Raw genomic sequence first — 25,778 nt, 5'->3', positions numbered from 1 at the left:
CTCACAATCAGACTTATTAAATGAGCATTTATTGTCAGACCAAAAGACACATTGAGCCTTGACCCACAGCTCCTCTTATTAGAAAATTAGTGTTATGGTAAGTGAGCAAACGCGGTCTCTGCAGAACCCTCACCAGATCCCTGTGCTGGGAGGCTGTGGAAGGTCGAGGAGCACTGGGATCACTTGGCTCCCACCTGCAGCAGAACCCACCCTGTGAGCCCTCAGGGCAAGCACGGCCACACCCAGGCAGAGGCCTGCTGGTGGCAGAGCTCCCCGCAGTGGGAGCGCTCCTGACGCACCGAGGAGGCGGGGCCCAGCCGCACCTCCCACCCACAGTGGAGGACAGAGCACATTACGTTCAGAAGGATGCTCCCTGGCCTGCCAGCCTCCCCAGGTTCAGAGAAATGAGTCATGGAGAAGTGAGGTTGACCCGCGGCAGCCCTCTCTGCCTTGCACCGCAGGCTGTTGAGTCACTAAACTTGCCAGACATAATGGAGGTTCGGAGAAGAGTCTATCAGTGGTCAATGAGGGAAACAAAGAGATGCTTGCCATTTTAAGGTTTAAATAAATAGTCCTGAGTCAGTTGCTTCCCTTTGTGTGAAAACAGTAATCAGTAATGACATACTCAAAAATCAGAACCCTTTTGAAAAAGATTTACTGATGATAACAGTAAAGCCTAGGCAGCGTATCACGGTACCCAAAATAAAATTCAAGGACATAGGGGCTTGGGCAACAGTAGGTAAAGATGAGATGAAGTTGCCAAGTAAAGTGGAGCAGAAACGGAAGCAGATTTGGGATTCCTTTTTTAAAAATAAAAAAATAAGAACAGAATGGCTTTGCTTTCAGTGAGCGGACGAGTGGCCGAGCTCCCGCGTGCCCCCTGCCCCGCTGATGCACAAACTCCCCACCGTCGACGCCCCACGGCGGCACATCTGTGGCAGTCAGTGAGCCGCCACTGGCACACCGGTACCCCCCAAAGTCTGTAGTTGGCGTCTGTGTCACTCTTGGTGTGGCACGACGTATAGTCACCGCCCTCATGTCACACAGGGTAGTTTCACTGCCCTAAATGCCCCCGTGGCTGAGCATCTCTCCCTCCTCCCTAACCCTGGCCGTCCCTGATCTTTTCACGGCCTCCACTGTTCGGCATTCTCCAGAACGTCATGTAGCTGGAATCACAGGGTATGTAGCCGTTTCATATTGGCTTCTTTCGCGTCATGTTTCGCCATGCCCTTTCATGGCGTGGTAGCTCATTTCTTTTGAAGACTAAATAATGTGCCATTGCCTGCATGTACCGCGTTTTATTTATCCTGCCAAAGGACATCTTGGTTGACTCCAAGTCTTGGCAACTATGAATAAAGCTGCTATAACCACCCGTTTAAAGGTATTTGTACGTTTTCATTTCATTTGGGTAAAAACCAAGAAGCATAATGTCTGCATCTCATGGTACGAGTATCTTCCGTTTTGTAGGAAGCTGCCAGGCTGGCTCCCGCCAGGCTCTCCCATTTTGTGGCCCACCAGTAACAAGTGGAGTCCCTTTGCTCCATGCCGTTGGCAGCATTCGGTGTTGTCCATGTTTTGAATTTTAGTGGTTCTAATAGTTGTGTAGGGGTCTCAGTATTATTTTAATTTGCAATTCCCAAATGGCATGATGGTGAACGTTTTTTAATCTATAGGCTTACTTGACTTTGTGTATATTATTTGATGATATGTTTGTTCAGTTCTTTTGCCATTTTTTTAATTGGGTTATTTAGAAATGTGTTGTCTAACCCCCAACTATGGATATTTTGGGATTTTTAGCTACCTTTCTATTACTGGCTTCTAGTTTAATTTAGTTGTGGTCAGAGAGCAGGTATTGTATGATTTTGATGATTTTAAACTTGTCAAGGTGTATTTTATAGCCCAGAATGGGGTCTGTCTTGATGGATGTTCTACATGAGCTTGAAGAGAATGCATATTCTACTTTTGTTGGATGGAGTAGTCTGTAGATAACAGTTATAGTGAGTTGATTAATTATGTTGTTAAGTTCAACTATGTCCATACTGGTTTTATGCTTTCTAAATCTGCCCATTTCTGATAGAAGGGTGTTAAACTGTCCAACTCTAATAATGGATTCATATATTTCTTTTCTGCAATTGTATCATTTTTGCCTCCCATAGTTTGATTCTCTGTTGTTAGGCACATACACATTAAGGATTGTTATATCTTCTTATGGAATGACCCTTCTGCCATTAAGTGTTGTTCCTCTTTATTCCTGGTAACTTGCTCTGAATTCTGCTCTGAGAAAAATTAATACAACTAATCCTGCTTCTTTTGATTAGTGTTAGCATGGCATATCTTTCTCTATTCCTTTACTTTCAATCTGTCTATTGATAATTACCATATAGCTTATGGCGTGTATTTTTATATTTAAACCGAGTTTCTTACAGACAACATACATTGGCCTTTTTTTTTTTAAATGAGGGGAAGGGAGGGAGAAAGGGAGAGAAACATCAGTGCATGAGCGAAACACCCGTCATCAGCTGCCTCTCGCCCACCCCTAACCAAGGACCTGGCCGGGCACACATCCCAGGCCCGTGCCCTGACTGGGGATCGAACTGGTGACCTTTCGGTTTCCAGACCAGCTTTCAATCCACTGAGGCACCAGTCTATTTTTAATCTACTCTGACAACCGCAGTCTTTTCACTGATGCATTTAGACCATTAAGAGATTATTGATATCGTTGGATTAATGTCTATCATATTTGTTAGTTTAGTTTTCTACTTGTTGCCTTTGTTCTTTGCTACTACTTTTGTCTTCTACACAGTTTCTGCCTTTTGGGGTTTTTAATTGACCATTTTGTATGGTGCTTTCTTTTTTCCTTTCTTAGCATGCCAATTATATATATTTAACCTTTTTAGTGGTTGCCCTAGAGTTTACAATATACATTCACAAATAATCCAATTCCACTTCTGAACTTCTGAGTAACACTGGTCTGCTTCACATAACACAAGTACCTTTTAGTAACAAACTATATGTAATTCCTGTTTTAAAATTCACTATATGTAAGTGAGCAAACTATATGCTCACTTACACATAAGCATACATAGCATAGGTGTGTATGTATGTACACATATACACATACATATACACATTGTTGCTATTTATTAAATCAATTAAGAGTAAGAAAAATAAAAGTTTATTTTAACTTGTTCCTTCCCTGATGCTTTCCCTTTCTTTATGAACGAACATCTGTGTTTCTGACGTATATCATTTTCCTTCTCTATGAAGAACTTTCAACATCTCTTACAAGGAAGGTCTACTGGCAACAGATTCCATCAACTTTTGTTTGAGGTCTTTAGTTCTTTACTTATAAAGAATAATTTTGCAGGGTGCACACTTCTAGGCTGTTTTATTTTTACCTTAACACCTTAAGTGTTCCACTTCTCTTTTGTTTTGCTTGCATGGTTTCTGAGAAGAAATCAGATGTAATTCTCATCTTTGGGTATTATGTTTTCCCCCTATCTTTCAAGATCTTTTCTTTTGTTTTCTTTTCTTTTCTTCCTGCCTTTCTCTTTTCATTTTGACTTTCACAAGTTTGACTATGACATGCACCTTTTTGGGGCATTTATGTACCTTTTGGGGCATTTATCCTGCCTGGTATTCTCTGAGCTTTGAGGACCTGTGGTTTTGTGTCTGACATCAATTTGGGGAAATTCTCACTCATTAGTTCTTCAAATGTTGTTTCTTTTCCTTCCTTCTCTTTCTTCTAGTATTTCTTCCCTGCATATGATACACATTTTTCAGTTGTCCTACAGTCCTTGGATATTCTGTTTCCTTTTACTGCTCTTCTTTCTCTTTGCTTTTCAGTTTTGAAATTTTTTGTTGCCTTATCCTCTAGCTTAGAGAGCCTTTCCTCCATCATGTCCCATCAAAGGCATTCTTCACTTACGTTACAGCATTTTTTTTATGTCTTTGCTATGTTACAGCATTTTTTAATATCTTCATTTATGTATGGCACTTTTGATCTCCAGCATTTCTTTTTGATTCTTCTCATTTCTATCTCTCTGCTTGTATTACCCATCTGTACTTGTGTGTTGTCTCCTTCTGCTGTTAAAATCCTTAGCATATTAATCAGAGCTTTAAAAAATATTCCTAACCTAGTAACTCCAGCATTTTTGCCATATCTGACTCTAGTTGTGATGCTGCTTTTACTTCTTTGATCTGTGCTTTTGCCATGTGGTATGCCTTGCAATTCCAAAAAGGGGATGGGCATGCTGGGTAGGAGAAACTGTGCACGCAGGCCTCGAGAGCTGTGGCGGCCAGGCGTGCGAGGCGGGGAGGGGTTCCGTGGTCCTATGACCAGGCCTCAGTCTTTCGGGGAAGCCTGTGTTCCTGCCCGGGACCTTCACCAGTGCGCCTCAGTGTTGTTGGTGGTGGTTGTTTTGTTTTCAGATTCTCCAGCTTATTTGTTTTTGTTTTTGTTTTAGTTTTGGGGGATAGGATGGCTAGAGGGGACTGGAACTGAGCCTTTCTCTTCCCCAGTGTGTGTGGAAGGCCAGGCCGAGATCAGTGAGGCTCTGGTGAAGCCCTGCTGGGCTAGGCTCCAACACAGCCATTGCTGCTGAGGGCAGGCCTTGTTAAGAGGAATATAATGCTCACGTGCATTTCAGAATGGCTCCTTTCCCTTCCCCCTGTTGAAAACAGGGGGTGCGGATTTTTCTGATATGCACTGTGAGAACTTTGTAGGGCTCTGGGAGGTAAGAGTGTTTTTGTGAGTCTTACCTTGCTGACCAGGTATCCCCAGAGTTTTTAACCCTCAGCCGTGCCCACGCTGAGCCCCCAGCAATTTGTCAGACACAGCTCAGGTGTTCCCAGCCCAGCGCCGGTTTCTGTGGTGGTTTCTGCCCAGGTGGGTTGTGATTCCTGTCCCCACCTGTCTGTCTCTCTGCCTCGGAGGGCAGCGGTTTGCCATGTGACCTCACTTCTCCGATGAATCGAAAAAGCATTGTTGCTTTTTCAGCGTGTTCACCTTTTTACATACTGTTAGTGGTGCCTTCTTCACATGGTGACTTCTCATCTCCTTATATGCCAGACTGGAAACTAGAAGTCAATAATAAAAATCAAGTTCATACTTTCTACCAAGAAAAAGTATTTAAGAGAGAAGTATTTAGAAATATCTGGGGGATTTTTTTTAACAGAAATATTCAAAACCCTACAATAATATCATGTAATATAGGGTAATTATAAAATAGGATTGAGGAAATCAAAGAAGACTATGAAATGGAGAGATGTTCCTAGATGAGAAGAGCCAGTGTTATCAAAATTTGAATTCCCCCAAGTTAGTTTGGTTAGAACTGTGGTACATCAGTGTAATTGTAATAATTGCTTCAAAGGGTGATAAAAGCTTTCTAAATCAAATGTGGGATAATTATTGGAGCTTTGAATTACTGTCTCTTATAAGATATGGTGAAGTTACATAATTAAAATTTAGGTACTATTTTAAAAAAATAAATAGAACAGTGAAACACAAACCAAAAAAAGACACTCCAATCAGAAGAAAATCCAAAATCTAAGTGTATGAAAAGCTTTATATCTGTGACATTTCCAATCTATAGGGACAATCTATTCTATTCATGAACAATTTAGAGACATTTGGTTAGTGTTTTAAAAAAAAAATTTGTGTCTGATACAAGTACCGAAATAAATTCCAAGTGTATTAAAGTTTTAAATGTCATATTCTCTTCTGCACATATATGTAGGTATTTATACTGTTAATTGGGATGCCCTAAGCAGATTAGCAAAGGAGGAAATCATAAAGAGAAAAATATAATAGATACTACTACATGGAAAAGCTATTTTAAAAAGTACAGGATCAAAATACGTTGTAAATAGTATCAAAAGTAAATGGAAAATTAGGGAATATATTAGTCATTGATAAAGCCATGGGTCTCATCAATCAAAAGAATTTACAGATGTTGTAAATAAGAAATGAGTGAAGACTCCTACATGAGTACTTAATGTCGACAAGGAATTGACAATGGATGGCACAAAGAGTAAATTTAGAAGAAAATTAACCTCTTGATAAAACAAAATACAAAATAAGAGCATGCTATTTAAATTTTCTCTATAAATTTGATTGTGATTAAACAGAATTAAAAGGTTACTGTAGAAAACAAACAAACAAAATACTTATGGATTAATGCTCATAGTGTAAATGTTTTTTCTGATGTCCCAACTCATTATCTGTCTAAACTGTCTAAATTTAACTATAAGAAATTATATAATCAGAATTAATTTTAATCACAGAATTTATCCTAAGGAAATAATCAAGAGATGGGTGCAAATCTGTATAGACAGATGCTTATTCAAATGTCATCATAATGTGAAAAATTAAAAACACAATATCCAGCAATAGAAACATAAGCCATCCATTTATTAAATGTCATGTCCATTATAAAACATGTTTATCTAGGGGTAAGTGAGCTACAAAGCATTCTGGTCCATTTTTTGTAAGCCAGCTAAGCAAGCATCACAGCTTATAGCTGTTATCTCTGCTGTTGGGGTTACAGGAGAATATGGTTTTTTACTTTGTATTTTTCCAAGTGTGAGTTAGTTGCAAAATCAGAACACATATGACTTTTTATACACATTTAACTCTGGTGATTATTGATGAAAGTCTTTCTTTCTCTTTATAAAGAAAATTCATGCCCTAGCTGGTGCATTGAGTGCTGGCCTGTGAGCCAAAGGATCGCCGGTTCGATTCCCAGTCAGGGCACACGCCTGGGTTTTGGGCCAGGTCCCTAGTAGAGGGTGCACAAAAGGCAACCACACATTGATTTTTCTCTCCCTCTCTTTCCCCCTCCCTTCCCCTCTCTCAAAAAATAAATAAATAAAATCTTTTTAAAAATAAGATACTAAAATAAAAAGAAAATTCACTGGCAATTAGGAATATGGAAATTTTATTTGTAGTTTCCACTTCCTTTCTTGCAGTGTAGCATGTTCGGAGTCCATACTGCTTCCTTAGGAAGGCAGTGATCTAGTTGTATCTTTAAAAATCCTTTTATATTTTGGAAGGCACACACAGATGATCCGACTTCTCTGAAGTCACCTGTTGGTGAAGTTCAATGCTAAGCCATTGAAGATGTGTCTGCTGTGGCACTTAGTCCTTCATAGGGTCTTCTCTTCCCCCCCTCTGTCTGTAGGGCCACTTTTATCCTTCAGCCCTTTGATTTTGCCTGACTTGAAATATGTCCCTTACAATTGCCGGGCTGGTGACGGTTGTATCCTGAACGGTGCTGATGCGGGGATGGCAGACAGGTCGATCGCCCCCAGAACTGTGTCCTCTTGAGCCTTTGACAGAGTGGGCAGCCTACAACGGCGTTCGTTATAGGGATGCTCTGCTGAAAGGGGGCTGAGGCAGGTGGGCTTAGAGCCTGTTTCATTCTCAGGGCAAGTTACCACTGCGGAGCCTCCGTTTCTTCCTTTGTCCTTATGCCAAATAGTTACTAAGCCCCTACTATAAGAAGCACCCTTGAGACCAGGGAGGACAGACAGTAAGATCCTTGAACTCTTGGTAGCTGCTTGTCTGAAATTGGAATTTAGCACCTAAGAGACACGGGAACTCCCCATGACATTGTGCCTGGCACCCGGGCTGTTTGTGTTCATTGTTTCCCCTTTCTTCCTTACCTGACACTGGACCAAGGATCGCGTTGCCGAATCTGTGCTTAAAGCTCTCCCGAGAACAGACTTCCCTTCTGCTCTGTGCCCTGCTTCTGTGGCCCCGTGTACAAGAGCTCTTGAAGGATGTCCTCTGCAAAGGCTGGCCTGTCAGGAGGCTGGAGAAGGAAACAGATCGCCCCTCGCATCCTAGCGCTCTCGCTAAGAAGAGGCTGAATTGGCAGCGGCAGGGGCTGAGGGCCACGGGTGGGTGTAGAACGCCTGAGGCTCTGTGAAAGCTCAGGCTCCTCCTGAAGCGTGTAGCGCCTGCTTGAATTCATTCGGTATCTTAATCAGCTTCCTTGTGCTGGTCTCACATTTACCTCAACAGAACATTATAGACTCTTCTCTTCGTAACACAGCACTCCTTCTAAGCATCCCCTACCTGAGGCAACCCAACAGGGGGGGACTTGAGAGATCATAGGACTTGCACAAACAAGGTCAGACGTGTGACATGCTCAGAGATACGGTTAGTGACAGAGTCTGCATCCTGCTCAAAACGTACTTTTATTGTACCTTGCTACGGGTGTTTCTGTGGAACTGAAAGTTGTTTGCTGAGGCGAACGCATTCAGACCCAGACCCAGCATCGGGCCATTGTCCCCATCTCATGGAGAACTGGAAAGCCGGGGACTGTTAACACTATGAAGTCTGTGTGTGTGGTTGGATGCGCCCAGGTGTCAGTGTGTTCTGAATCAGCAGCCCTTTCCCCGCCCTCCTGTCTTACCCAGCTTTCTCCAAATGGGTGCGTTGCTGTCTCTTTCTCATAGGCTTGTTATCAGCCAATCAGTATTGAGAATGAAGGACAGCAAAGCAGTTGAATGATCAAAGAGAGGAAATGAGAGGACGAGGAGAGTGAAAGCAGTTTGTACGGGAGGGGGCTGCACAGTCGTGAGCAAACTGCAGAGGTGTACGGAAGTAATTTGCACCTCAGCTCCCCACAGCAGCTTCCCTAACTCTAGACGTGGCCCGCGTGCTGAGATCCCTGGGGAACCACTGGCACCGTGTTCCTTTCACGCCTACGCGTTCTCTAGGGCTGTGGCTGGGAAACACGGAAATGTCCACGGCAGAGCTTATAACATGGCAAGTTCTATGTAGAAAGAGATTGAACAATGGTTCAGGTTCTTTCTTCTCTGGTGTCTAGACCCATGCATTAGCCACCCTCTATTGTCTTATTTTACAATATATTGTGACGTTGCCTTTTACCTTCCACAGGACCAGCTCTCAGCGGACATGTACAGTTTTGTGGCCAAAGAAATTGACTATGCAAACTACTTTCAAACGGTAAGTGCCCACAAAGGTGAGACAACTTAAAGCCTGTTGGCACGAGTCAGGAAGGCGGGCAGGCAGGGAGCTGAGTCCCGGGGTTCAGGCCCCGGGGAGGATTGGGAGTTTGACTCCTCCACCTGTGAGTAAAGCCTGCCTTCTGTTTCTCCTTGTATAGCACCCCCTACCCCCAAAAAGAAAACTAAGAAAAAAACTTAACCTCCCCTGTGAAGGTTATCGCAACACAGCACCGTGTGGTAGTGGTTCCCAGTCAAGGGTGATTTTGCTCTCTCTTCTGCTAGACGTTTGGCAATGTCTGGAGACATTCTTTGGTTGTCACCTTTGGGGGATGTGTTATTTGCATCTAGTAGGTAGAGGTCAGGGATTTAAAGAATAGAGAACCAGGATCTGAGTTGAGAAAAAATACAAATTAAAAATAGGGAAGTGGTGGAATGATGAGGAAGGAAGATGATGAGAAGGAAAGGGAGGAGAAATCCTGAAACGTTCACAGCGCTTTGGTAAGTATGTAGAAAAGCTGTCAATTACACGCAATCTTCCGACACTTTCATCAGGGGACCAGAAATGCGGAGGAGTGTCTTCTGCTCTGAAATAGAACTGAAATGCTTTCCTTCCAACTCAGAAAGTTTAAACTAGTAGTACATTTCTAAATATATTCCATTGGTTTTATTTGTGAAGGTAACATTTCGGTTTTAGAGTTGTTAAAACTAATGAAATTGCCGACATTCCAAACATCATTATGCTGCCTAGCTGTCATTTATTTCAATATTCTGGTTTTTCATCATTATTTTAGTATCACTCGGAGATGATGGCATCTACCGCCCATGCCCAGCACTTACACAGCGATTCATCCCGCTTCCCTCACTCATGGCCAACTTTTGAGGGTGGGGGAGGGGTCAGAAAATGAATGAAGTAACTATTGTTATCGGGTTTTCACCGGCTCTTGTCAGCATCTCAGCAGATTTTTAATAACAGTATGGTCAGAGTAGAACACCTTGAAGGGATTTGTTCTTTGAGCTGTATTATTATAACCAAAGAAGTTTTACCTCCCAAGGTACTTGACATACTTGAAGAGCATTGTAGATCAAGACACAAGTTTTCTGATCAGTTATATCTTGAACCCGCTTTGCAGAAAACAAGGTGTGTGTGTGTGTATCGCACAGGCTAATGGCATTTAGCTCTTACAGGCACATGGATTCCTAACTGTGTTTTTCAATTATTCGTTTGTGTCGATTCACCTCTCTTTGTTGCCTTTTGCTTTGAGGGGTGCTCAGCGAAGTAGGGTGGCAGCAAAGGCAAGCTCCCCAAGTCAGGCCCCAGCTTGGGGGCAGCCCCCCCAATCCCTCGTGGTCCTGCTGCCTCCCAGATTCCCACTTGTGACTGTTGCTGCAGAGACTGAGGAGGAAGCAGGGCCACCCCTCCTCACAGAGCGCCCCACCTGGCACAGCAGCCTGTGCCCCCCAAACCTTGGCAAAGGGTAATGCCCGCTCTTGTGCTTTCCCAGCTAATAGAAGTGCAAGCTGAATACCACAGGAAGTCACTGACGCTCCTGCAGGCTGTGCTGCCTCAGATAAAAGCACAACAGGGTAAGTGCAAACCCTCCTCGGGTGGGGAGGGTGGGCGACGCCTGCCTGCCTTCCCAGATGCCACCGATGCCCTGTGTTTTCATCCACCCTTATGTGTCCCCAGGGTATTAGATTACGTTTAGATGAGCAGCTCGAACTTCACCAGCCGGTGCCTTGATCCTGTTGCAGTGTGGCAGAGCCCGCTCAAACCCACTGTCCCCTCAAGGGGATGAGTCGGGGCGGGGAGTGTGTGCACGGATGTGTGTGCACGGATGTGTGTGTGAGTGCGTGTTACATGCAGCCCAGCGACTCAGGACACGGCTGGTTAGCACCTGCCCTACGCAGACCTCTCAGTCCTCCCCAAAACCATGGGAATGGAGACTCCACTGTCCTTCGTAGTCTTAGGATAGTCTGTATGATAAGAGGAAAGACCCATTCCAGCATGAGTGACCTTCACCAACCCTTTTCATTGACTCCCTACTTGCTCCACCCCCTCAGAGGCCTGGGTGGAGAAGCCTTCCTTTGGGAAACCGCTGGAGGAGCACCTCACGATCAGCGGCCGGGAGATTGCCTTCCCCATTGAGGCCTGTGTGACGATGCTGCTGGAGTGCGGGATGCAGGAGGAGGTGGGTCTGGGGCGTGCGTGACGATGCCGCTGGAGTGCGGGGTGCAGGAGGAGGTGGGTCTGGGGCGTGCGTGACGATGCCGCTGGAGTGCGGGATGCAGGAGGAGGTGGGTCTGGGGCGTGCGTGACGATGCCGCTGGAGTGCGGGGTGCAGGAGGAGGTGGGTTAGACACAAGTGTGACGATGCTGCTGGAGTGCGGGGTGCAGGAGGAGGTGGGTCTGGGGCGTGCGTGACGATGCCGCTGGAGTGCGGGGTGCAGGAGGAGGTGGGTCTGGGGCGTGCGTGACGATGCCGCTGGAGTGCGGGGTGCAGGAGGAGGTGGGTCTGGGGCGTGCGTGACGATGCCGCTGGAGTGCGGGGTGCAGGAGGAGGTGGGTCTGGGGCGTGCGTGACGATGCCGCTGGAGTGCGGGGTGCAGGAGGAGGTGGGTCTGGGGCGTGCGTGACGATGCCGCTGGAGTGCGGGATGCAGGAGGAGGTGGGTCTGGGGCGTGCGTGACGATGCCGCTGGAGTGCGGGGTGCAGGAGGAGGTGGGTCTGGGGCGTGCGTGACGATGCCGCTGGAGTGCGGGGTGCAGGAGGAGGTGGGTCTGGGGCGTGCGTGACGATGCCGCTGGAGTGCGGGGTGCAGGAGGAGGTGGGTTAGACACAAGTGTGACGATGCTGCTGCCTTGTGGGATGCAGGGGGAGGTGGGTCTGCGTACAGCAAGGCCCAGCCCCGAGCAGGGCCCCTTGCAGGTGCCCTCTTCCATGAGGCACGGACCACAGGTCTTCACTGCTGTTACCATCCCCACTGTGGCCCCCACGAACCCAGACACGGTCAGGTGGCGCACAGCCTTCTCTCCTGCAGAACGCAAAGGGGCCCTGCTCTCTCCTCTGAGCCTTCCCTTCAGGGGGACGGTGGCACCGCTGGCCACGAGGAACTTAGAGCCACACCCTGGCCATCCATTCTTCATGTTTAAAATGACCTTGGCAATCTTCTCTTGCTTCCTCTCCCTCCTCTTCCTCCTCCTCCTCCTTCTTTGTAAGTTCCCTGATTTTAAAAATGGAACTTTTAGAATATATGCATTCCCTATGGTCACTGCAGCATTATTTACAACAGCCAAGATTTGGAAGCAGCCCAAGTGCCCATTGCTAGATGAGTGGATAAAAAAGCTGTAGTACGTTTACACAATGGAATACTATTCAGCCATAAAAAAGGAAATCTCACCCTTTGCAACAGTATGAATGGAGCTGGAGAGCAATATGCTAAGTGAAATAAGACAGTCCAAGAAAGACAAGTACCGTATGATTTCACCCATATGTGGAATCTAATGAACAAAAGAGAAACAGATTCATAGATGCAGAGGACAGACTGACAGCCCTCAGAGGGAAGGGGGATGGAGAGCTGGGTGAAAGAAGATGAGAGGATTAAGCGAAAAACAAAGCAAAACTCATAAACACGGACAACAGCATGGTGATTGTCAGAGGGGAAGGGGGTGGGGGAGATGGAGGAGGGTAAAGGGAGACTAAGTGGTGGTGGAAGGAGACTTGACTTGGGGTGGTGAACACAACACACAGGTGATGAATCATAGAATTGTACCCCCGAAACCTACATCATTTTATTTACCAATGTCACCTCAATAAATTCAATAAAAGTAAAAAATAGATCTTTTAGTCTTTTTGATCATAAACTCCTTTATAGAAATCCTAAATATATGACTGCAACATTAGGAAATAGTTCTTAAGCGCCACATGTATGAAAGGTCTATGAGAAATCGGTGACTGCTGTTTTTATTACCATGTAAATCTTTCCTGGGAGATAGAACTTATCTTTGGTTTCTTCTAGTGGCTGTTTTAAAATCTTCACTTCACCTTCCTGCGATCTGACCAGCGGATCAATAGTTCCTTAGGGCATGCTGTGCACTTATTACTGAGCAAAGTATAAAAGAGTAAGAAGGGGGCTTATGAGCCTTTTAGGGGAGATGAGTCTCATCTATCAGATAAATCCGATTCATCCAAAACAGCCTTTAAGTCAGCACTGCGTCACATGGGGCAAACGGGGAGGGCTTCAGAAGAGAAGGAAGCCGGCGGATGTCCTAACGCGTGTGTCGCTTTCCCTGTGTCAGGCCTGCTCTGGGTGCTGGCTGTTCCAAGGGGATGAGAATAGTTTGTTGTTGTTGTTTTTAACCACATGTTAGTGCCAGGCACATTTCCCATGTGCTCTCAGTCATAAGATGGAAAGAGTTTTACAATGCCTGAAGAACAGCTTCATAGAGGAAGGTGATCTGGGCCTTTTCTCTCCCCATCATTTTTTAATTATGGAAAAAGTGACCCACTTAAAGACAGGACAGTCAGCCTCATCCCTAGCTCGTGGTCAGTCTTGTTTCATCTGCACCCCCATTTCCTGCCCCCGCCCCTGCTTTGAAGATTTTGAAGCCAATCCCAGACATGATATCATTGCATCTATAATACTTCAGCAAGTTTCTCTAGAAAATAGGGAATGTTTTTAAGTAGAACTAGAACATTATTACATACTAATAAAACTAACTGATCAGTATCTTTAAATTTCTAGTAAGTGTGAGCTAGTTTCTGAAGAACAGGCGTCGGAGAGTGTGGCATCTCCCGCCTTGTCCCTGGACCCTTCCAGCCCTGCTGCCTCTCGCCAGACGTTCATGCTCTCACTTGCACTTTTCCCTACTTTGCATCAGCTCTTTTCCTTTAGTAACACGTATACTCAGGTCTCCCGTAGCCTAGAAGAAAAAAGTCTTCTTTCAGCCCAACCACAGGCTCATACTCCCTCCCTGAGCTCTTTGGTCTTGTGTTTTGTGCTACCTGACGTCCTAAGGTAACTCCCCGCGTTTCTGACTGTGTGCCCTTAGCGCCGCTCGCTCCTCTGCCTCCTGCACTGCCACTTCTGTTCCCACTACTGGCCAAACCTACCCCTGGTGACCCCGGAGGCCCCCAGGTGGCCCAGTCCCAGGCCTCAGCCTGGCCTCCTTGGCCATGTCGCCGCCTGTGACGTTACAGCTGGAGCCACCCTTGAAACTAGTGCCTGCTGCACTCCCTTTTGCCCCTTGCCCCTGTCGATGACATCGCAATGACCTGTTCGGCACCCCATAGCCCTGCCCTCTGCTCCCTCTAATCTTTCCTGGGGTGTCTCCATCCTCTCCTGGACCTTTGCCTCAACCTCCGTGAGGATTCGGGACCCTCACCCCTCCCCTGGGCTCCACTCCCATGTTTGCTGCCACGTATTCAGTATTTCCGTGCGGGTTTTTCTCTGAAACCCCCAAACGTGGACTCACTAGCAATGTGAACAGTCACATTCTCCTTCCAGTTTTTCTGCATCTCTCACTGAAACAGTCCTCTCAGCTACACGGTCAGGACTCTGAAGCTCGTGTGTGACGACTCCACTCCCTTCTCTTTGGTGGTGTCCGTCACCAAATGCCGTGGCCCTTCCTCCACGGCTATGATGTGTGCTCGTTCACTTTTGTTCTGCAAGGTGGAGTGATTCTCTTGGAAAAGATGAGAGTAACTCAAGAGGAACACTAAGAATAGAGCATAGGGGGCTGCAGGGGGCATCACCCCCTCTCAAGCTCCCCGTCTGCCCTCCCCGGAGGACACAGCCTCATCGCCCAGCCCCTCCCAACACATGCGCGTGCGCGTGCACGCGCACACACACATATCCTGGAGATCTTTTCACATCCAAGTTCCTAGGACCCCCCCAAATCTAACCAGGTCTCAGTCAAATTATTCTCCAAAATGTATCTTAAATACACAAAAACAAGAAATCTGAGTGCCCAAGTTTTTCTTTTTTTTTTTTTTTTTTACAAATACTGAAACAGAACAATGAGTCACCCATACAAGGCTCTGGGGACACAACAGCGGGTGAGGCCCAGTCCCAGCTCTATAAGAATGTTTAGCAAACAAGCAGCTACGCTGTTGAAAAATGGTGCTGGGAAAGTGCGTCTAGGAGAATTGGGAGGGAAGGAGTGGGCAGGCCTCCTGACTTCGTTGGGTTTGCCTTCGTGACGGTGAGTTACAGGGCTGTCCACTGACCCTCTGTCCTCTTGGTAGGGACTCTTCCGAGTAGCCCCGTCTGCCTCCAAGCTGAAGAAGCTGAAAGCTGCCCTGGACTGCTGCGTGGTGGACGTGCAGGAGTACTCCGCAGACCCCCATGCAATTGCAGGTGGGCGCCCACAGCCCCTTAGCACGGTGTCCCTTATGCCATAGAGGCTCACAGGGAAGGGGTGAGCATGGAGGGTGTGTGCCACATCACAGACACTCGAGCCCGTGGCTTCCTGACATGTTTTAGGTGTGTCCACTCAAGGCCCAGTATTGGGCCTGGTTGCTGTAACCCCTTGGGGGAAGGTGTCCCCAGTGTGCCAACAGAAGGTGACATAAAAGTGGGAAATAAGAGGTGGGAGGCCAGTGCAATTGTCAGCCCAGGTCCCATTGCCATGCCAGAGCCTCAGATCCACTCACGTGAGAGCCACCATTTGACTTTGTTGTCTGGATCAGGGAACCCATCCTAGACATAACCCACATGGGTGATGCTGGCTGGGGAAACCTGTCTCTGCCATGTCAAAGTGGCTCATGGCCACTATTGTATATTCATGCCCAGGAGCTTTGAAATCTTACCTCCGAGAGTTGCCAGAACCTCTTATGACCTTTGAACTCTATGACGAGTGGATTCAGGCTTCCAAGTGAGTATACCACATTTTGGAGTGTCTTGTGGGTTGAAGTTTATGTGGAAGTATGTATTGAAATTATGAAAGCATGTAACCTGTGATCTAGCAACTCCATTTCCTGGCAAGCAGAAACATGTGTCATGCTTATACACATGCCCAAAGAGGCATATACAAGAATGTGGATTGCATCTTTACCTGGAATAGCAAATGGGGATATGGGAGTGGCTAAATAACCTCTGGTATATCTACTGTGTGGCATACTCTGCAGTGGTTAAAGAATAGCTAGAGCTATTCATGCTCATGTGAAAAACTATTGTGATCTATTATTGAGTTAAATAAAGCTAGTTAATTAGGACATACATGATACTCTGTTCCCTTTGGAGAGCAGTAGGTCAGGGAATGATCACAGGGGTCTTTACCCTAGCTGTGAGAGTTAAACATATTTTAACAACAATTAATAACTACTATTGAAACACAACATCTGGGCAGAGGACCTGCTTCTGCCTCCTAAAGATGAGCTGAGGGAGCAGCCTCCATGGGGAGGGGACAGGAACAACCTCTGAGCTTCGTCATGTGCTGGGAAGAGAGGAAATATAAGCAGCAGGCAAAGCCACAGCCATGTCATTGGTTGTGGCTCCAGAGGGTAGGTTTCTTTCTGATTCCTGCTTCTTTCCTCACTTGAGGCATGTGTTAGTGTTGGCCAAAGTGTTAGTGTTAGTGAAGATAGTGGAAGTAAGCACTATCTTCAGTAGGTGCTGCTATTTGGAGGCCTAGGTATTAGTGAATGGGCACAGCTAGTGAGGACACAGGAGAATTGGTTCCGGAAAATAGATAGTAGAGACAATGCAGGAAAAAGAGATGAAGGGGGGGAGAGCATGTTATGAGAGCAGGGCTCAGCTAGGCACCTGAGAGAGGACTTGATTGCTAGAGGTCTCTTGCCATGAGGCTGAGTCATAAGGAGCATCCATCTTAGTGTCAGAAAGAGCACGGGTGTATGTACCTGCTTCTGTAAGAGCTGGGGGCCAAAAGACAGCCCAGCTGACTTAGAAGTGCAGCCCGCCAGTGTGTGTCAGTTTAGAGAAAAGGAGCTCCAATTATATTGTATCACATGGTTTTGTCTCATGACATAAGGGAGGTTATGCATTTTTAAAAGTCTGGCTGGATGTATGGTGTTCATATGTCTTGTTTTGGAGAACAAGTGTTGAGTTCCGTGATGACGCCAATAATCATCAGTGATATCATTCCTTGAGACTTCACATTGTTTTAAGCTCATTGAATGTTTTTAACTCATCTAATTTCATGACCACACTACAGAGTGGGCGGTGCAATTGCCCCAATGTTACAGGTGGGGAAGTTGAGTCATGGGGCTGATGTGCAAAGGCAGGTTACTTGCCCTCTGATCCATGAGAGAATGAGGATCTGGATCCAGGAGTGTGGCTCAAGAACCCATGTGTTTGATCATGGCCCTCGAGGCCTCTCTAGAAAAGTGCTGTGGGCCTGGGGATGAAGATAAGTGGGAATGTGTCCTTTGATGGAAACTGTCCCTTTTAGCTATTGAATGTCTCAGTGACCTTGCTGATATGACGCTAGAGAAGGGGAGGATGGCCTGCTGTTTCAGGATCTCTCTGAGAGACATCCTCCTGCCTCATTTGTTTTTAATTATGTTTTATTGTTTATGCTCTTACTGTTGTCCCAGTGTTCCCCCTTTGCCCTGCTCCATCCAGTACCCCCTACTCCCTCAGGCAATCCCCCCATCATTGTCCATGTCCATGGGTCATGCATAGAACATGTGTTCTTTGGCTACCCTATTCCCTATGCTATATTTTACAGCCCCATCACTGTTCTGTAAGTACCAATCTGTACTGATTAACCCCTTCACCTTTTTTGCCTATTCCCCAACACCCCTCCCATCTGTCACCATCAAAACGTCCTCTGTGCCTATGATTCCTTCTGTTCTACTTGTTTGTTTGTTTTTCAGATTCAGTTGTTGATAGGTGTATTTATTGTGCATATTTCTGATCTTCTTAAAGAAGACCGTTTAACATTTCATATAATACTGCCTTGATGGTGATGAACTCCTTTAGCTTTTTCTTGTCTGGGAAGCTCTTTATCTGCCCTTCAATTCTAAATGATAGCTTTGCTGGATAGAATGATTCTAGTTGTAGGTGCTTGCTTGTCATCACTTTGAATATTTCTTGCCAAACCCTTCTAGCCTGCAAAATTTCTTCTGAGAAATCAGCTGACAGTCCTATGGAAGCTCCCTTGTAGGTAACTAACTGTTTTTTTGTTGCTGATTTTAAGATTCTCTCTTTGTCGTTCACCTTTGGAATTTTAATTATGATGTGTTTGGTGTGGGCCTCTTCGAGTTCATCTTGTTTCGGACTCTCTGTGGTTCCTGGACTTGTATATGTATTTCCTTCACCAAGTTAGGGAAGTTAGGGAAGTTTTCTGTCATTATTTTTTCAAATACATTTCCAATTTTTTGCTCTTTCTCTTCTCCTTCCAGCACCTCATTATGGGAATGTTGCTGTGCTTGAATTTGGCCCAAAGTCTCCTTCCACTTCCTCATTTTTTGGATTCTTTTTTTTTTTTTTTTTTGCTGTTCTGATTGGGTGTTTGCATCTTGGCTCCTTCCATTCTACTGCTGATTCCCTATAAATTGTTCTTCATTTCAATTAACATACCCTTTGTTTCTGACTGGATATTTTTTATGCTGTTGAGGTCCTCTTTAAGGTCATTGAGCATCCTTATAACCAATGTTTTGAACTCTGCATCTGGTAGATTACTTGTCTCCATTTTGTTTAGTCCTTTTTCTTGAGCTTTGTTCTGTTCTTTCATTTGGGCCATGTTTCTTTGTCTTCTCATTTTGACAGCCTCCCTGTGTTTGTTCCTATGTTTTAGGTAGAGCTGCTATGTCTTCCAAGCTTGGTAGAGTGGCCTAATGTAGTAGGCATCCTGTAGGGTCCAGTGGCACAGCCTCCCCTATTACCCAAGTTGGGTACTCAAGGTGTGTCCCCATGTGGGCTGTGTACAAACTCTTGTTGTAGTTGAGCCTTGATTGCTGTTGGCACATCCAAGGTTAGCTGTCACCTGTGTTCTGTGCAGGGTCACACAGCATAAGCTACAAAGTGATCTGCAGATGGCTGCTAGTTGTGCTGGGCTTGGAGGTGCCCATGCGAGGCCAAGCTGTTAACCAGAGCTGGCTGCTGCTAGTGCTGGGCCTGGGGAAACTTAGTGAGAGGTATGGTGCTTGCTGAAGCCAGATGCTGCTTGTCTGAGAGAATTTAGGAAAACCAGAAGCATGGGCCAAGCCAGGCCATTTGTATGAAAAAGCAACTGAAAACAGCATGGGGGAGCCCAATAGTTGGCTGGGACAGGACCTTAGGGAATTGCCAGGGTGGGTCAAACAGTTTGAACCAGGTTGATGGAGTCTCAGATGTGGTGCCTGCCTGCTGGCTCTGTGGCTCTGTTGGACTACGGCTCAGAAAAGGAACAATGGCATCTGCTAGCACTTCTGTCTGGGAGAAAGCTGCCCACCAGCTCTTATTTCTTCATGGATGTTTCTGGTGCTTTTCAATCTGCTGCCCTCATGCAGGAGCTCAGAGGAAGTGTGTGCAAGTAAGTCTATGCACAGGCCTTTTAAGAAGAACTGCTTGGGACTCCAGAAGTTTCTGTCTTCCACAGTCTCAATCCCTACTGGTTTTTACAGCCAGAAGTTATGGAAACTTACCTTTCTGGCACTGGAACCCTGGGCTGGGGCACTTCGAGTGGGACTTGGACCCCTCACTCCCAAGATATCCTTCCCAATTTTTATCCTCCCCACATGGCTGTGGGACTAGCCTGTCCCCGTCTCCACCCTCCTACCAGTCTTAATGTGGTTTCTTTAATTCCCTAGTTGTAGGACTTCCAGGCAGTTCAATTTCTGACAGTTCTGAATGATGGCTGTTCTGTAGTTTAGTTATAATTTCAATATAGTTGTGCGAAGAGGTGAGTACCGTGTTTACATATGCTGCCTTTTTGACTGGAAGGACCTCCTACCTCGTTGGTAAAGGTGGGTTTCCAGTGGAAATAGGAAATAATGATCCTGGTGCCTCTGAGCTCAGTGTCTTGGAACAAGGGAAACGCAGTGACTTGTTCTGTCCCTGGAGGGTATGCGTGTGATGCCTTAAACACCCCAGGGATAATGGTGGCTGCCTTTAAGGTTACAGCCTCTAAAGAAAGCAATTTTGCTGAGAACGGCCACTTCCAGCCCTCTGTGGACATCAGTCTCCTGAGGAGCTTTTAAAAGATATCAGTGCCTGGACCTTTTTTCCCCGAAGATTCTGATTTAATTGGCCTGGGCTCCTTGTTTCAAAACCCCCAAGGCTGTTTGGATGATAACCACTGGCCTTTGATGAGAGGAATCTCCCCGAGGAGCTGCACTAGCCCTAATCGGATTCACGTCAGGCTGAGGCGCATAGCACAGCCAGCTCCTCCGTGGGAGGGGTGTCCAGGAGCAGGAGGGAAAGCCAGGGAACCAGCAGGGGCCGCATCTGGGGGTCGTCAGGACAGTGCGAGGCGGCCCCTGACTCAAAGGGCGCCACTCAGCGACCCACGTCAATTGCGTGCTTCCATGCTGGAGTCGCAGGATAGAGGTTCAGGCTAGCCCAGGGACACCTGACGGAGGATGCGGGCAGGACTGACGCTGCAGTCGTAGGTCCGGATGGATGAGCCCTTACCTTTGCGCTTTGCCCGAGGGCTGCTTCTGGTCATTGGGGCCCCACCTGAAATGTAACCTCAAAGAAGCCTCTCTGACAAGCCGAGGTGAAGCGGCCAGCAGCCGTGGTCGGTCCCATCCCCCGTGGTCATCCTGACTGCCTGGCTGACAGCTGCGTCTGGGTAGCCGATCACACTGTGAGCTTTGAGAGTGACGCCCTCCTGGTTGACCGCAGCTTCCCAGCCCTCAGGACAGTGCCTGCCACGCAGGAAGTGCTCAGTGTGTGTCTGCTGGGTTGTACTGAATGCAAGGCCTTCGCAGCATCTGCCTCTGCACCTGGGAAAGGATTGAGGAGCAGGACTGCAGATGGGGCTCGGTGCCGCAAGAGACGCCCCAGCTGCTGGCAGAGGCGAAAGTGGAGACAACTGCAGGGGCTGCAAAGACCGACATTGATCGTGAGCAAGCGCTTTGTACGGTTCTCCTTTAAACCACTCACACGGACGCTACAGGGCAGGTTCTCTTATTAACCCCATTTACAATGAGGACAGTGAGGCTCACAGAGATTAACTCATTGGCACTGGGGCACGGCCAGGATGGAGCTGGTTCTCCATGACCTCCCGACAGAAAACCATCCTTGGCCAAGCTCTGGTCAGATCTGACTACTTGACAAGTATGAGCTGTGACCTTGCCATTTCTAGTGGGAGGTTTGGTTTTCCCATCGGTTTCCTAGCAGAAGGCCCACTGAAGAAAGTGAGGGAAGGAGTTTTTCTTGCTGTGGTCAGGATCTGTGGGAGGACCTCTGGAGCCGGCGTGTAGGCGGCGGCCGCCACCCCCCGCCCCCCCCAACCCGGGGCCCTGGCTCACGGTCAGAGCTGGCGCCTCACCCAGCCGGGGCTTTCCTATCTGGTTTCCTGGGGCTCAGGCCTTCCTCACCATGCCAGCCTTCTTGGAGATTTTCATGCAAAATACTTTAAAAATGTAATCCTATGAGTAACTTTTGGTTTTAATTCTCAGAGGGCTTATAAATAAAGAAACCCTTAAAACAAATATTTTTGTAGAGTAGAGTATGCTTTGTTCATGGGAATGATCCATCTCTGAGTCATGTCTTGAAAGATCATATTTCTGTTCATAAAATTTACTTATGCAGAGGGATTGGCTGAATGTCTATTAGACAATAGTTGTTGAACTGGACAGTCAGTGCCACCGTGGTGTGAAGGTGGGTGAACTGCCAATGTGGGCTTGGGGGTGAAGATAAGGGAGAACATGTCCTTTGATGGAAACTGTCCCTTTTAGTTACTGAATGTCTCCGTGACCTTGCTGATCTAAAGCTAGAGGAGGGGAGGACAGCCTGCTGTTTCAGGTTCTCTATGAGAGACATCTTCCCACCCACTGGTAAAGGGGGAACTCCAACAGGAAATAGCAAATAATGATCCTGATGCCTCAGCGCTCCGTGGCCTGGGACCAAGGAGACGCAAGGACTTCTTTCTGCCCCTGGAGGGTATGTGTATCCTGCCTGGTACCATGTATCCTGGTTCCTGTGCCAGAATCGCCCTCCTGAGAACACCATGGCCCAGCCTACTCCAGAGCGCAGGTGTCCGGCCTCCGTCCTCCTGCCCCAACCTGCTACCCTGGGACATGAGACGTGGGCAGGGGAAGTTTTGTTAAAATAGCACAGGACAAGACAGAAAGAGAACACAGAGGGGAAGATAAGAGTAATCAAATCATTTGAGTAATAATAGCTTGCTGATATGGTCAGTCTCGTGGTTGGCTTCTTATTCTCAAATATTACAATGACGGGTTAATATGACTGCTGGTGAGGCTTCATTGAGTCATGCTCAACCAGTGGCTTTTCCTGTTAATTCCTCAGCATCCAGGAGCAAGACAAGAGGCTTCAGGCTCTGTGGAATGCTTGTGAAAAGTTGCCCAAGGCCAACCACAACAACATTCGGTACGTAGACACTGGGGACACGTGAGTCTGTTCTTCGAGCCCCAGACACATATTTTCCTTGCTAAAGGTCGTGGTCGCTTTTCAACTGCAAACAACCCTGTGAAGATTGCTAACTACCATTTTGCAGATGAGGATACAGAGTAGATGACTTTGGAGGTTGCCTAACTAGCCATTGGCTAATTCAGTTAAGGTATTTGATGTGAAGGAAGCCAAGGTTAGTGCAAGTGACTTCAAGATATTGGGGATTTATTGCAAAGGCATTCATGGACACCTGGGAGAAGCTAACCAAACCGGGAGCTGGAGTGGGTAGGTGTGTCCTTGAGCTGGTCCTGCAGAAGAGGCCGGGAGAATATTCTCTAGTGCTCTGCCATTCGCCAGCTATTTTAAATACGCCTGTCTCTCACTTCTCTTGCGACCACCTGAGCTCCTGTGCAGATCCCTCCTCTCCTCGGCAGCTGCCCCTTCGCACCCTCTGCTTCCTCGCCTCCGCCTCCATGTCTCGCCAGCACTGCTCCGGGCCCCGCGCCTCTTCTCGCTGTTTCTTTAGATACAGATTTTCGGCTTCAGCTGCTGTCACCATCTGCCTGATTCTTTCTGTTTTCCTGTAAAGAATCCCAAGAGGGATGGTGAGGCAGATCCTCAAAAAATTAAAATTAAACATAGAATTACCACTTCACCCGGCAATTCCACATCTGGCTCTATAGCTGCAAGATTAGAAAGCAAAGACTTGATATTTGTACACCCATGTTTGTAGCAGCACTGTTCACAATAGCCAAGAGATGCAAACAACCCAAATGTCCCTCAGTGGATAAATGGGTCAACAAAATACACAAGCAATGCAACATTCAACCTGAAAAGAGAAGGAAATGATGACCCATGCTACAGCGTGGAACCTTAGGGCATTATGCTGAGTGAAAAAAGCCAGTCACTCACGTGAGGCACCTAGAATAGTCTCACGCGTAGAGACAGAAAGTAGAACGGTGGTTTCCGGGGGCTGGGGTGGGGAGGGGGAGATGGGAGGGTATCGTCAAATGGGTACAGAGTTTTAGTTTGGGGTGTTGGGAAGTTCCGCAGATGGACAGTGGTGATAGTTGCCTATATGTATGAAAGTACTTAATGCTACTGAACTATATACTTAAAAATGGTTAAAATGGGGACTCATATGTATTTACCACAATTTTTTTAAAAAATCCAAAGAGTGAGACTCAGATCAGTATAACACGTTCAGTGTTGCCGTCTACAGCTGAGGACCAGGGAGCTGTGGCTCGACTGTCAGCTGAGGTCCCACGTTCTGGCCCCGTTGCCTGTGGCCTCTCAGAAAGGGAGACACAGTCAGGAGAGGCTGTGGACAGAGTTAGACAGATCCAGCCTAGAGGCTACGTGGTCAGCCCCTGAGCCTGGACTTTCTGCTGGGCTGAAAGAGGCGATTCAAGCAGTGCCATCAGAATCGCCGCTGCGTGTAGCTGCAGGCCCCAGAGAAAGCACATGCCCTAAGGGCCATGTCAGAGCCTGGCAGGTTTTCAGTGTGATTTGCCAGTGCTACTTTTCGCACTCGGTTTGTGAGTAGCTTTTACACTGGTTCTTTTTTTTTTTTTTTTAATAATAGCTTTATTGAGATATAATGCACACACTGTTGTACCCTTTTAAAGTGTACGATTTGGTGGGGGTATTTTGTATGATTGTAGAGTTATGCAACTATCACCACTATCTAATTTTAAAACATTTTCATCACCTCAAAAAGACACCCTGTCCCCGTACGCAGCCACCAGTGTCCCCGAGCCCCGCCCCCAGCAGCCGCCCGTGCACGTCCTGTCTCTGCCTCCGCAGGTTTCCCTGTGCTGGGTATTTCACAGGAAGGCTGTCCCGCAGCATGTGGTCTTCTGCTCCTCAGTATGATGTTTCAGGGTTCACCCGTGTGGCAGCCTGTGTCAGAGCTTCATCCCTCTTTATGTCTGAATAATAGTCCATCGTACGGATGGACCGCATTTTATGTGTGCGGTCCATCCCTGAGGGACATCGGAGTGGTCTTCACTTTTTGACTGTCATGAGTAACACTGCAAGCTTCCGAGGATCTGCTTCTCCTGGACATGTCCCTAGGGATGGAATTGCTGGGTCACATGCTAAGTCGATAACTTTTCCTTCCTTGGATCTCTCCAGAAAGCCCCATTGAGGGGGCTCCAAAGGGACCAGGGGCTGCCCCTCCTAACCTGTAAATGTCCTGACCAATGACACCTAGACGCTTTGCTTCTCACTTCTGCACATAAGGAAGATGGCAGGTGACAGAAGTTTGAAATGAAGAAGGAACTTTAGGTCATTTTATACTAAGTCCCAAGGAAAGATGGAGAATTTCTCTGGCCAGATGTTGACATCGAGCAGAGTGAGATCTGAGTTTGTTTTTGGAGCATTTTTGTGTCCTGACATGTGATGCGTTTTCATCATATTGCAGAATGTGCGAGTCTCCTTGTCAGTAAGATTTGCTACATGAGAGGAATTTCTACCCAGTGCTGGGGGAGCATGGCCAACGTTGAGCTCTTTGGTTAAAATTAGCCCTCTTTCTTTCAGATACTTGATCAAATTCTTATCCAAGTTGTCAGAATATCAAGATGTAAACAAGATGACTCCCAGTAACATGGCAATCGTCTTAGGACCCAACCTCCTATGGCCGCAAGCGGAAGGGTGAGTGCAGAGAGGCACGGGCACCTGGGCACCATAGGGCTGCCGGCAGCGAAGGGCTGGCCAGGGCCCAGAAAGCCACCGGCTCGTTTTTCTCAGGTCTTACTTCTTTCGGGGCCTGCTCCCTTCTTAGTCTCGGGAGGAGGCCCCGGATTCTTCAGGCCTTTCCCCTGATGGTCTCAGAGGGGCAGGTCTGCTCAGAGGGTGTCCTCTGAGCTAATCTAAGGCAGTTTCAGGGGAGGGGGGGACGCGAGGGGCCAGGCAAGGCGAGCGCTCTGAGGCTGTCCTAAGACACTGTGAAGAGCTCACGCCCCAGCGTCAGGATCCAGGGGGACAGAGGGCAGTCTCAGCAGAGAGGACAGAGTCATAGAGAGGATGAGACTAGCAGTGAAGAGAATCATACCGCCCACTGCAAGGCGCTTCGTACCTGCCGATTTGTGGGACTCCCTCGTATCCTTGCACGTCTCCTGTGAGGAGGACTTCTGTGGTTGCCTTCATTCTGTAGATGGGAACAAGGGGTTCAGAAAGGGGAGCCTCTTCTTCTCAAGAGAAGGACTGCTCTCAGACCTGGGTCCGCAGGCTTCCAGGCCGGGGCGGCTCCCCGCGCTGCGGGGCCGTGGTGCT

At 47.1% G+C, this 25,778-nt stretch overlaps 1 protein-coding gene across 6 annotated transcripts in view; it reads left to right on the top strand.

Annotated features, from left to right (window-relative positions):
* Positions 1 to 25,778, top strand: part of ARHGAP44 (Rho GTPase activating protein 44) — a 176,896-nt gene that overhangs the window by 124,944 nt on the left and 26,174 nt on the right. For all 6 annotated transcript variants that reach the window (XM_054571223.1, XM_054571221.1, XM_054571224.1 and 3 more), the window contains exons 8-14: positions 8,909 to 8,977; positions 10,482 to 10,563; positions 11,041 to 11,168; positions 15,224 to 15,335; positions 15,771 to 15,852; positions 22,401 to 22,481; positions 25,044 to 25,157. In XM_054571223.1, coding sequence (XP_054427198.1) covers positions 8,909 to 8,977; positions 10,482 to 10,563; positions 11,041 to 11,168; positions 15,224 to 15,335; positions 15,771 to 15,852; positions 22,401 to 22,481; positions 25,044 to 25,157 — 668 coding nt within the window. The remainder of the gene's footprint in view (positions 1 to 8,908; positions 8,978 to 10,481; positions 10,564 to 11,040; positions 11,169 to 15,223; positions 15,336 to 15,770; positions 15,853 to 22,400; positions 22,482 to 25,043; positions 25,158 to 25,778) is intronic.

Source organism: Pteronotus mesoamericanus, unplaced genomic scaffold, assembly GCF_021234165.1.
Source record: "Pteronotus mesoamericanus isolate MK-2021 breed Mesoamerican mustached bat unplaced genomic scaffold, CSHL_Meso_final contig_22, whole genome shotgun sequence".
Lineage (NCBI taxonomy): Eukaryota > Metazoa > Chordata > Mammalia > Chiroptera > Mormoopidae > Pteronotus > Pteronotus mesoamericanus.
Note: the sequence above shows the minus strand (reverse complement) of the source record. Positions and strands in the feature narration are given on the sequence as shown.